General features: G+C 33.4%; 1 protein-coding gene across 1 annotated transcript in view; it reads left to right on the forward strand.

Annotated features, from left to right (window-relative positions):
* The window catches only part of LOC134698019 (titin-like), a 77,993-nt gene extending 64,724 nt beyond the window's left edge, over positions 1–13,269 (forward strand). The window contains exons 35-41 of the mRNA XM_063560307.1: positions 297–384; positions 2,923–3,324; positions 5,276–5,424; positions 7,365–7,439; positions 7,725–7,863; positions 10,490–11,504; positions 13,081–13,269. Coding sequence (XP_063416377.1) covers positions 297–384; positions 2,923–3,324; positions 5,276–5,424; positions 7,365–7,439; positions 7,725–7,863; positions 10,490–11,499 — 1,863 coding nt within the window. The 3' untranslated portion in view covers positions 11,500–11,504; positions 13,081–13,269. The remainder of the gene's footprint in view (positions 1–296; positions 385–2,922; positions 3,325–5,275; positions 5,425–7,364; positions 7,440–7,724; positions 7,864–10,489; positions 11,505–13,080) is intronic.
* The last annotated feature ends 278 nt before the right edge of the window (positions 13,270–13,547 follow it).

A 13,547-nucleotide genomic window follows, 5' to 3' on the forward strand; every position in this document is an offset into this window, starting at 1 on the left:
TTAACTTCATTTAACATTTGTTTTGATGTTTTACAACATATTTTATTGCAGGTAGTAGTTGAGGATGTTAGGGGACCTACTTATTCAGGAGAAAAATAGGTCTAATTGGCATAAAGAAGTTAAACCACGTTTAACTTCATTTAACATTTGTTTGATGTTTTACAACATATTTTATTGCAGGTAGTAGTTGAGGGTGTTAGGAGACCTACTTATTCAGGAGAAAAATAGGTATAATTGGCAATAAGGATTTAACATTTAACATTTGTTTTGATATTTTACAACCTATTTTATTGCAGGTAGTCGTTGAGGGTGTTAGGGGACCTGATTATTCGGGAGATATTGCCATTGACGATATTTTCCTGACATCTGGAAGTTGTAAACAAGGTTTGTTATTTCTCAATAATTTATTCTTTGATGTAACGCGTCTTCTGATTGGCTGATGTTATTTTGTTATGAGCCAATAGACATAATTTAGTCATGTGACAGTGACGTCATCAACGTTTGTTCATGGTTTTCTACGGTTTAAAATGGAATTTAGAATTGAATGATAAGAAATGACTAATATTTTTTCTGTCTATTCGAAATAACCCGCTACACGCGTTACTCAGTGTGCACCATTTTTGTATGTTATTTCTTCATAGACAGAAAAAATATTACAGTCATTCCTTAATTGATCTTTTTTTATTCTATAGCATAAAAAAATATTCCATCAAATTTATGATATTTACTGTAAAACATTTACTGTTATATAACAATGTGACGAACTGATTTGATTATGAATTGTATCAATATTTAATTTCTAAGGAATAATGATGTACAAGTACATTATTTTTTAGCTCACCTTGACCAAACGTGCCAAAAGATCTTTTATTCTCATTATGCGTATGTAGTCCGTTGTCGTTCGCCGTCAGTCGTAAACTTTTTAAAAATCTCTTAACTATACATTTTGGTTTTTTTCGCTTTTGTGTCCGTTTGTTTTGTTAACACATTGTTGTCAATATAATGGAAGGTTTAGTAAGCCATAAAACCTGGTTTGATCCACCGGTTCAACACAAGAAAATGCCTCTACAAAATCAGTAATATGACACTTTTTATCATTTCGTTTGACATGTTTTAGCTTGTAATTTTGTCATTTTTTTATGGACTTTAAACTTTCAATCTTTCCATGAAAATACCTATTAGTTTTGTCTGATTTCTAAATTTATTTTCTTCCGCTTAATTTTGTCTACCACTCAATTTTTTTCTTGCGCTGTATTTTTGTTTCAAAAGATTATGATGATGTCGCTAAGTTTTTTTTAATATAATATAATACAGTGTATAGTTACGCTTTTGAAACTGACCCTGTTTAACAGAACACTTTTTTGCGTGAGAGCTGTCCCCCCGAACATTGTTTTTCTTGTTATGAGATTTCTTTCAACCGTAAAAAGCGTGTTTTTTTCAAAATGCTCATTATATCCTCAAGAATGTTACTTTTTATTTTGCCTGAAGACCCTATATGAGATTTATCCCTTCTTATGCATTTGATATGAGTGATATGCATTTCTAACTGGTAAACAATAAGTGATAGAGACCGGAGGTCTTTTGATTTAAGGTCCCTGGTCTAAGAAAGAAAATTAAGTGAAGGTCAGAGGTCAAAGTCATATTCTAACTTTAGTTTTTGGCCTAATTTGACTTCTTTTCAAGAGCTTTATAAGATATCGACAACAAATATTTCTAAACTGTTTGCTGTGACATGTCGTAAATTGACTAGTAACACATACATTTTCGTTGAAAAAGGTACATTAACATTAAGTTGGAGTTTTCTCTCCACTTATATTTAAAATTATGCGTATTCACCATATATAATAAAGACCTAGTGTCTTTTGATTTGAGGTCCTTGAGTTATGACCTTCAAATTGAGCTAAAGGATATAGGTAAATTTGACATTGTTGTTTTTGACAGTTGCTTTTATTCTGTATGTATACATAATAAAGCCATGGGACTTTTTGCATTCGGTTGCAAGCTTTATGGCCTTAAAAAGGTACTTGAAAGTGACTTGTGATAACTGGAAGAAGCTATTTTATGTATTTGTATATACAACCATATGATTTTGGAATCAGTGTCCCGTAAAATATCAAATAACAGAAGTGACATTTTTCAAACCAGAAGTAACAAGTTACATTCCTTTTTTAATAATAGTTATTAAAAGTACCAGGATTCTAATTTTATACGCCAGACGCGCGTTTCGTCTACATAAGAATCATCAGTGACGCTCGTATCAAAATAGTTAAAAAAAGCCAAATAAATACAAAGTTGAAGAGCATTGAGGACCCAAAATTCCAAAAAGTTGTGCCAAACACGGCTAAGGTAATCTACTCCTGGGGTAAGAAAATCCTTAGTTTTTCGAAAAAATCAAAGTTTTGTAAACAGAAAATATATAAAAATGACCATATAATTGATATTCATGCCAACACCGAAGTGCTGACTACTGGGCTGGTGATACCCTCGGGGACTACGTTAATAAAAATGTCCTGTAAACCATATATGTTTTAAACCATCGTATAATACGCTATCATTTGACGCTTGAACTGACTTTTAAACTGAGTTTCAATATTTTTGTATCAAAATGTAGAATTCTTGGTGGAAAGATCTTCCGTTATTCTCTGGACATTTGGTTTTTATTTGTTATTTTTATGTTTTTCAACATTGAACTGTTTGCCTTTAAATTCAATATACAGTTTTCGAAATTTCTCCTGCATCTAAACTTAAAGGTTTTTGTATTTGATAAAAGACAGTTCTAAGCAGTTATTCTCAAATGTGAATTTGTAGATGAATTTTATAAATTTTTGAATGAATATAATAACATTTTTTTGTTTATATATTTTGAAACTGTCAAACAAAATGAATAAAGTTCAAAAATTTAGATGATGTATATATTTTCAGTTTTTAGAAAACAATCGAGCGTTCAACCCCCAGTATTAAATACTCAAGCACCAAAAGAGGAATTAAAGATATTTCCAACTGATTTATCACTATCGACACAACTGAGCGATCAACCTCCAGCATTAGTTACTAGAGCACCAACAACTATACTGCTCACAACTGAATCGCGTAGTAGAACCACTACATCAAAATCCCTAGTAACAACAACAGAATTTCCGAAACCAGATGTATCTATTGCACCACAAACCAGTTCACCTCGACCTAATACTACACCATCGATACCTACATCTCATATCACAAGAAACGGTGAAATATCCAAAATGTCGGAGAGCAAATTGTATACAACTACGAAACAACCAGCTGGCAGTACAGTGTATTTAACTACAGAACAACCATATAACGGTAAGTTAAACTCAGGTGATGTTTACTTTTTAATTGTTGCTATGCTTACACTTAGACTTCATGGTATATTTTTCGGTTCATTTTGGTTATAGTTTAAAAACTATAGTACTGTAGCTATTCATTCATTTTATGGCAATGACTTGATTTGTAAAGTGCAAGCTCTATGTTAACGGTTATTGCATTATTGTTTGAAATATGAAAACTTCAACTAACAAGATGAGTGAATCATTCACCTGAATACATTAGTTATACGATGATGACTGATGTACCCATATTTTGACTATTTTATTAATTGTGACTGTTTATTTAACGCAGCATGTAAATATAACGAAATTTGATGAGACTGTTATTAAAGTGAGAGGGTTAGCGCTATAGAACCAGGTTTAATCCGCCATTTTCTATATTTGAAAATGCCTGTACCAATTCAGGAATATGACAGTTCTTGTCCATTCGTTTTTGATGCGTTTTGATATTTGACTTTGCCATGTGATCATGGACTTTTCTAATTGATTTTCCTCTGAGTTCAGTATTTTTGTGATTTTACTTTTTACATTCTGGTCAAGTTCGGTTTTGACAAGGTTTCGGTTATAGATGTAGATATTGTGATCATTTTATTACATTGTTCTACATACAGGCTTTCAGAACCTTATCTGGCGTACCTATTTATAGCTTTCCGCAAACGTGTTTCCTGTGCTCTTGGATTTTAAAGTCATATTAAACGGGTTTCTTGAAATTTTAATGTAATCGAAATAATTGAACCAATGTATGCATATAGATTAAACTACGTCTTGCAAGCACGGATTTTATATTTATTACACATCTATAATATAGCATCGGAAAGTAATATTTTATTCAGTAAATATTGAAAAAAAAATAACCTGTAAAACGTGACAGATAGGTGACTTGTAACATCAATGACATTTGTATTTTATGTATTTTCCATTTGCTCACCTAAGTAAATTAAACACTTCTTTTAACACGGTTTCCCCCTCGCACTTGCGTTGTGCGTTGACCAAAGTTATAACAAGAGGTTTCGTCGGGAAAAGGTCGACGAATTCGTGTCTTGATCGAACGGAATTATTCAATAATTATGAAGATTTTGAAGATTTTGATAATTTAAAAGATGGTCTTTTTAAAATAAATTAACGTTCACTTCTTTGAGAGTAAAATTAAGCTATTCAAGTATTCGAAAAAAAAATACTGCCAAAGATCTTTTAATTTTACCTACAAGAAATAACTTGACTACATAAAATTATATCTAACCCCACTACATTTTATGTGTCCCTTTTATCATCTGTCATTTCAAACATGACAGCAGTGGAGTTATTTTTGTCATCCCGTCATTATAAACATGACAGACGTGAAGCCAATTTTGTCATCGGTCATTGCAACCATGCTACATGTAGCAGTAAAGTTACTTTTACCATCCTTTTCTTCAAAAATTTAAACAGTGAGGTCGATTTTGTCGTTCGTCAATATGACATGGTAGCATTGAAATCACTGTTGTCATCCGTCATTATAAACTGAGCAGTAGTGAAGTGACTTTTTTAATCCGTCATTACAAACGTGGTTTACGTGGTTTACGTGGTCCGGAATTATTTGATTTTTTTCATCCATCATTGCAACCATGCTAGCAGTGAAATCACTATCATCTGTTATTATAAACGTGGTAACTCTGAATTATTGGTTGGTGTTTTTTCATCCTTCATTGCAACCATGTTAGTAATGAAGTTACCTTTGCCATCTTTTAGTTCAAACATTTTAGAAGTGAAGTCACTTCATTTCGTTTGAACAAGAACAACAGTTGTATTTAGAACATATTCCCGAGCTCGTTCATCACCGTACAAATGTCTCTGTTATGAGTTATAACAATAGTAACTGCTCGTTATTTTGTGTGAGCATAAGCTACTGGTATTTTGATTGTGTGTCGATCTTGTTGTTTTTTTTTCAGGCAAACTTCTCAATATACTTTTGAATAGCACAGATGTTGAAAAAAGACGAAAAAGATCTGCCCAGAATAACGATTTCAGCTGTTACTCCTGTGATGATTTGCCGTATGGCGAAACATGTACCAATATTAACCGCTGTCATTCAGGACATGTATGTACCCTAATATCCACTAGTATAACCACGGTGTTGATGACATGTGTTGATTTATTTAGTTTTTGACTACTAAAGTATAATGGACTGGTAAATGTAAAAAAAAACTTGCATGTATAAGTGTTATTCAAGACTATTTTTTTTAAATTCGGGGGAAAAATTTTGGTTGCAATGTTTTCTGAAAATTTGAAGTATCTTTTTTAAAAGTTTTTGCTTGTCATATAAAAACTTGTTACTTTTTTCAAATAAGTACTGGTCTTGGGGAGGGGGGAATATACTAAAACTAGCCTGTCAACACTTAGGCTGTAAGATCGAGTTGAAATTGTCTTCTTTAGCTCACCTGACCTGAAAGGTCAATTGAGCTTTTTCTCGTCACTTGCTGACCGTCGTCCGTCTTCGTTTTTTAGCTCACCTGACCTGAAAGGTCAAGTGAGCTTTTTCTCGTCACTTGCTGACCGTCGTCCGTCGTCGTCGTCGTTAACTTTTACAAAAAACTTCTCCTCTGAAAGTACTTTGCCAAATTTAACCAAACTTGGCAAACTCTTCATTAGAGTATCTAGTTTAACAATGTGTCCAGTGACCCGGTCAACTAACCATGATGGCCGACATGGCAAGAAATAGTACATGGGGTAAAATGCAGTTTTCGTCTCACATTTCTGAAACCAAAACATTTAGAGCAAATCTGATGAGATAAAATTGTTCATTAGTTCAAGATCTATCTGCCCTAAAAGTTGCAGCGGAATTGGGCAACTTGTTGTTGGGTTGCTTCCCCTGAATTGGTAATTTTAAGAAGATTTTGCAGTTTTTGGTTATTATCTTGAATATTAATATAAATAAAGATAAACTGTAAACAGCAAAAGTGTTCAGCAAAGTTAGAACTACAAATAAGGCAACATGATTAAAATGGTGAATTAACTCCTTAAGGAGTTATTGCCCTTTAAAGTCAATTTTTACCAATTTTCAAAAATTTTGTAAATTTTGTAAATTTTTTACAAAATATTTTCCACTGTCACTTCTGGGCCAAGTTCATTATAGATAGAGATAGTTGTTAGCAGAAAGAATGTTCAGTGAAGTAACATATACAAACACATCACCAACAGCAAAACACAATTTTGTCGTGAATCAATCTGTGTTTTTGTTTAATATGGACATAGACCAAGATAGCGACACAGGCTCTTTAGAGCCACTAGTTTATATAAATCTTAGCAAATAGCACGTTACAGTTAGGTAACATAGATTTATCTACAAAGGGGTTGGGTCGAGGTTAAATGGACAGTATTTGATATATTGAGATTAGGGTGAGCGCAGAGACATGTTATGAGAATTTTCTAATCAAAGTTCAGAGATTTTCGTGCCAGTGATGATTTCTTGTTTTTAATTTGTTGATACGTATAAATTGTTGTTAGGACCACGCCGAATGCCGGTCGCCTCTTAGTGATCAGTCTGTCCGTCAGTCCGTTACACATTGTGTCTTCTCTATATCTAGAGAACCCTTAAGATTTTAAAGAATATACTTGACATGTATATAAACCAATATAAGAGGGTATGTCATAATGTATCCCAAAGATACAATTATTTTACTACATGTTATTCACAGCGGGTCTCACACAGCGGATCCCATTTCAATGATGTCTAGTTGTAAACAGTGGCAGATCCAAATCTTTTCGTAAAAAAGGGGCGCTCCAGTCATGCTTCAGTAGTTCCCTATATAATCAACCAAAGGGTTCCCATGAAAGAAGTGGGCAAGCCCCTAAAGCCCCCATCTCCCCTATCCCTGGGTCAGACTGGTAAATTTAAATTCCGATTAAAATTTTGTGTTGGTCATTATGATTTAATAAGTGAAATATTCGTTTGAAAAAAATACCAAAGAATGAAATTCAAGAGTACACTGCCGATTGGATGTTATGCTTTTAATCTGTATTTTATGTATTTTATTTCAGGGTCACTGTATGACGCAATATAATTTCCATAAGAACGAATTGATGTCAACAACAACCAGATGTAGTCACATGCATGCAAGTACCATATTTATGTTTTAGATTATTTCTTATATCCTTATCGATGGACATAACAATTACTTTTTCTTTTATTTTGCTTAAGATAGTTTGTAACTTGAAACAATCTGTTTCACGCCATTGGAACAATATAATCAATCACTAATGTAAAATGTAAACGCATATGGCTTGCCCATCAGCACCAGGGAACATAAGTACACTATTGATGTTTATTTTTGCAATCGGATGAGTCTCATTTAACATGTTTAATGTGTTTCTACACGTACTGTATTCCAATGTTGACAGATTTGCATGAACAGAGAAGAAAATAATGCAGATGAATGTTATTGGGACAACAAAGGTAAATTTGAAGGATCCTGTACCTACTGCTGTTCAGAAAACCAATGTAATACAGTAGTATCATCACTTCAGGACAACAAGTGTGGTAAATATTGTCAAATGCCTGTAAAATAAAACTTTGGTATGATTGTTTGTTTTAAAAGGTTAATTCAAGCTTTGTAATTAACATTGTCCAACAATATATAATAATAGGCATATTTCAACCTGTAAATAGAATCATATTCAAAACAGTGTGGTCCTGGCCATTGATTGACGATCTAAATTATCCCATTGATTGGGAAATATTAGGTGAAAGTTTGTCTGTAACGACTATTGCTCACTTCTTACTTATTATAGAATTTAAACTGTGGGGTCACCAAAGGTTCTTACCGCCTTTAATTATAAAAGAATTCGAAAAATTATTCAGGAATAACCTTTATGTTTAGATTCATATTATTGATATAAATCAACACACTGTATTATTCCGGATTCGTTTTTCGAATTGCTTTATTTAGCTGTTGAGAACCTTTGGTGACCCCACAGATTCAGTGTCTTTAACAAGTACATTGTGAGCAGTGGTTGTTACCGACAAACGTTCACCTAATCTGTACCAGTCAATGGGATAATTTAGGTCTTCAATCAATGGCCAGGACCACACTGTTTTGAATATGATTCTAGTATGCATGTATTAAAATTTGATTGTGCTTTATTCCAATTACAATTGTACTATATACAAACAAAGCAAGCAAGCTAACCAAAGTTTTGATTTACATGCATTAGGAAATTAGCTGTACTTGATATTTTTTATTGATTTATTCCTGCAACTCAGAGGCAATTGCATGTTTAAACTGTGATTTCTGTTCTGTGCTGTCACGAAAAACAAAAACCTCTCTAATTAGACCCATAGTTTATATAGTATGAGTTCATTTTGTAGATTTTCTTGGCATGTTGATACTATACGTTTGCCTTTCAGTCCGTTGTAAAAGGTTTGGGTTTTTTGTTTGGGGTTTTTTTGTATAACTTTTTGCTCATGCATTGTATTTGAGATTGACATCTGCTAATCGAAATAGGTACAAATGTAGCTTGTATACATTATATTTGAAGTTGAGCAATGTATGCAAGTTGAAGCCTCGCTATTATTTTTTTTTGCAGATGTCAATCTCGATCACAGTGCAAACAAACCTTTATAATACAAACAAAACAAGCAAGCCAACCAAACCTTTAACTTGCTTGCATAAGAATAACAGCTTTAAAACACTATTATATGTACAGAATTACATTTTTGATGAGATGTGGTATGACACTCAATGAGCAGACACATGAAGAATGTCATTGGTTTAATCCAGTTTGTGAGCCCCAACAATCTAAAGGACAGAAGTAAAATAACACATGACATGCATTTAATTTTTTTTAAACAATGATATGACATGTTGCATTTTATTACCGTGATCGTATCTTTTTTTTCATGGCAGAGAGGATGGCTCCTCGTACTTTTTGCAATGTTATAAAGCATGGCATACATATCTGATTGTCTACTCTTATTAATACAACAATGGTCAATGATAGCTAATCTTTAAGTTTAATAGACTGCATTACATGTATTCAGAGTGTCCTCACTGAGTAATGTACACAGTCAGAAGGGTACTTCGGCAACGTCCACTTGTATTTTGTCCATCTCATGAGTTAAGCCTTTTTCAACTGATTTTATAGTTCGTTCTTATGTTGTACAGTTATACCACTGTCCCAGGTTAGGGGGAGGATTGGGATCCCACTAACATGTTTAACCCCGCCACATTATTCATGTATGTACCTATCCCAAGTCAGGAGCCTGTAATTCAGTGGTTGTCGTTTGTTTATGTGTTGCATATTTGTTTTTCATTGATTTTTATTTTTATAAATAAGGCCGTTAGTTTTCTCGTTTGAATTGTTTTACATTGTCTTGTCAGGACATTTTATAGCTGACTATACGGTATGGGCTTTGCTGATTCTCAAAGGCCGTACGGTGACCTATAGTTGTTAATATCTTTGTCATTTTGGTCTTTTGTGGATAGTTGTCTTATTGGCAATCATACCACATCTTCTTTTTTATATACTTAAGAATGGCTAGTCGTATCAAAATATGTTTGGTATTGATTTGTTTTATTGAACTGTAGTGTTTATATTGTTAAAACAGTGACAAAAACACCGCTTGAAATTGGTACCTTCGCCTTCTGTTTATACTATCATTAGTTTTTGAAAAAAGTCGTGTCATTCATAACAGGCAATATAAGATGCATAAGCGTTGCGATGGCTTTAAGGAGGTAGACCTAAGGTCAAGGAATTAACTCTCAAAATCATCTGTACGATTGTGTCATATATTTTCATAAATGTATTCTAAGCTTTATGCTACACAGATTTATTCCAATCTGTTTCAGGTAAATACTTTAAAAAATACGTTGATGAAATCTGACCTTTACAAACACGTTACTGGTTTAAAGAGTTATCACCCTTAACTTGTAACTGTATGTATGATAATGTAACCAGATTACCTGAAATATGATTGAAATATTAGTTTTCTCGTTTGAATTGTTGTACATTGATTTTCGGGGCCTTTTATAGCTGACCATGCGGTATGGGCTTTGATCGTTGTATAAGGCAGTACAGTGACCTATAGTTAATTTCTGTGTCTTTTTGGTCTCTGGTAGAGAGTTGTTTCATTGACAATCATACCACATCTTTATTTATATTTACAGACAATAAGGATAGCAAGGGAAAATGTGATAAGATCAATTCTACAAGATCCACAACAATAAATAACTCAAAATCACCAATCGCAGCATCAAGGAATAAAAGAGATTTACCATCAATACAACCACCGATGTATAAATCAAAATCAAGAGGAATGAAGTCTAATGAAAGGTTTGGTGATAAATCAGAAAATCAACTCTCAACAAATAATGTAAAAAAAACTATGAAAAGTGGTGAAATAGAACCAATTAAAAGTAGGGTAAAAAAAGCAACTAACAGAAGAAAAAAGAAAAAAAATAAAGGCGATGGTTCTAAAAAAGAAGGTGGCAAATTGAAACGAAAACAAAATGGCGATGATACTAAAAAAACAGATGGCAAATCGAAAGGAAAACAAAATGGCGATGATTCTAAAAATACAGGTGACATATCGAACGGAATACAAAGAGGCAATGATTCTATAAAAGGAAATGGCAAATCGAATGTAAAACTAAAAGGTCACAAGTCACAGAATCCAAAATCTGGAAGCAAGTCACAGAATCACATATCGGGTAGCAAGTCACAGAATCCAAGGTTGCCGAATCTGAGGTATGGCCACAAGTCAGAGAATACAAGTTTGGACAGAGAATCTGAGAATCCAATATCGGGCAGCAATTCACAGACCGAGTCGCAGTCGGACAGCATATCATCTGAACAAAAGTCAGGTAGACGGTCATCAGGATCAAGCTCGGGCAGAAAGTTTACCAGAAAACATAAAAGTCAAAATCCTAGAAAAAGTGGGGGGAGTTCGTCCGGGCAAGGAGATTCGTCAAGTACAGAATATCATAGGAATCGTCATTCATGCCACTTTCATAAAGGGCGTCCATGTTGTAAAAAGCATAAAAGACCAGGAGTTGATGTTGATGTACATGTCCATGTAGATACTGGATTAAAAAGCTTGGGTGCATGCCCAGGTTGCAACAACAAAGATGAGAAACTTGGTAAACAGGTGAAAACCACAGTTACCAAATCACTGTAAAAAGGGTATTTATAATTGAAATATTAAAGAATATTCGCATGATTAACAGCTATTTTCCTAATGTATGTAGGTTAAAGGTTTGGTTGGCTTGCCTGCCTTGTTAGTTTAAAGGGGCACTAGCTACGAGATATATAAAACATCAAAAGTGTGATTTTTTTTGTTCAATCATTAATTAAAGTAAAATAGTTTTTATCAGACCTCATTAAATCCTTATTCATGTGAACTCCAATTTGACCCCTTAGAGAGAGATAGAATAACGCATGCCTTGTCCGCGTACGGGTATTTCAGTTAAAAGAATGTCAACAATGAAAGTGAAACTAGGTTAATAATTTGATTAACTGATTCGATCCACACAAAATCATTCTTATAAAGGAAAAATTGACGATAAACATACATTTTTAATCTAAAATACAAAATTTATCGTACCTATAAAAATACAATTGCACGAGTTGCTAAATCTATTCATATCTATGTTTATGTTTTAATAGCTTATATGGTCATAGAAGGTCAACTCGGTAGTTAATTAGATGGCGTCTTGGCTAAAATTTACACGAAACGAAGCTACATCTTATTGAGACCATGTCCTATTAACTGTTTATTTGATACTTTTGATAGTTTGGGAAAATGTTTCACCTTGTTATAAATATAATATGAGGATTTACGTCAAATCGGTGAACATGAATTTGTCAGCAGTGAGCTAGTGGCCCTTTAAATGTTCTAAATACCCTAGCATCCAATAACGTTTAACAAGCTGAAGCCCAACCTATCTATTGATTGCAATTGTTAAAATTAACAACTATGCTTGAATTAACAACTATGCTTGACCAAACAGCTAAAACAAAGCAAGCAAGGAAACTGAACCTTTAAACTACATGCGTTAGGAATATAGCTTGTTTTAGGTAAAGAATCAATTAAGCATACTTGTGAACATGGAGATGCCTATGATAATTTTGTAAGCTTTTTATGCCCCACCTACGAAAGTGGAGGGGCATTATGTTTTTTGGTTTGTGCCTCCGTTCGTTCTTTCGTTCGTTCGTCCGTCCGTATGTCTGTTCGTTCAGGTTAAATTTTTTGGTCAAGGTAGTTTTTGATGAAGTCCAATCAACTTGAAACTTAGTACACATGTGCTCTATGATATGATCTTTCCAATTTTTATGCCAAATTGAGTTTTGATCCCAACTTCACGGTTTACTGTACATAGAAAATGATAGTGCAAATTTCAGGTTAGAGTTTTTGGTCAAGGACTTAGTTTTTGATGAAAATGAAGTCCAATCAACTTAAAACTTAGTATACATGTTCCCTATGATATGATCTTTCTAATGTTAATGCCAAATTAGAGTTTTTATCCCAATTTTTACTAAACAAAGAAAATGATAGTGCGAGTGGGGCATCCGTGTACTAGGAGACACATTCTTGTTTTGTATCAGTCTGTCAGTTTTGTGACAGTATAGTCAATAGAAACGTGCTTTATTGCACACCATAAACGTGTATCGAAATTTAGAAATGTTTATTTGCATCTTTCAATCCAGTTTCAGAGAAGAGAAGTATGAATTATAATTCTTTGATGTCCTTATTTTTTAGGTGTCTTACCTAAATATGATGACAGAATTCGTACATTGGTGGTCAACTGTGGTAAATATTTCAGACAAGAAAATGACTAGAATACAAATGCTTTTTGTCTATTGTAAATCAGAACAGTAGCAATGGACAGTCCTTGTCATCAATAAATGCAGTGTATTTATTTTTTTTAAATTAAATGGTGAAAGAATATTCTTTGATTTATTTTCTTCTTGTAAAATAAAAAATCAGCTTAACAGAGAGGCGAAAAATACCAGAGGGACATTCAAACTCATAAATCGTAAAGACTTGACCGTCTTAACCTTTTCATTTCTTTATCATAATTTGCAGAATGAAAAATAACACTAAAGGTTTTTCAGCGAGAAAGGCTATTGTGGTTTTATGCCCCACCTACGATAGTAGAGGGGCATTATGTTTTCTGGTCTGTGGGTCCGTTCGTCTGTTCGTCTGTTCGTCCTGTTTCAGGTTAA

The sequence above is a fragment of the Mytilus trossulus genome, chromosome 14 (assembly GCF_036588685.1).
Source record: "Mytilus trossulus isolate FHL-02 chromosome 14, PNRI_Mtr1.1.1.hap1, whole genome shotgun sequence".
NCBI classification, from domain to species: Eukaryota; Metazoa; Mollusca; class Bivalvia; order Mytilida; family Mytilidae; genus Mytilus; species Mytilus trossulus.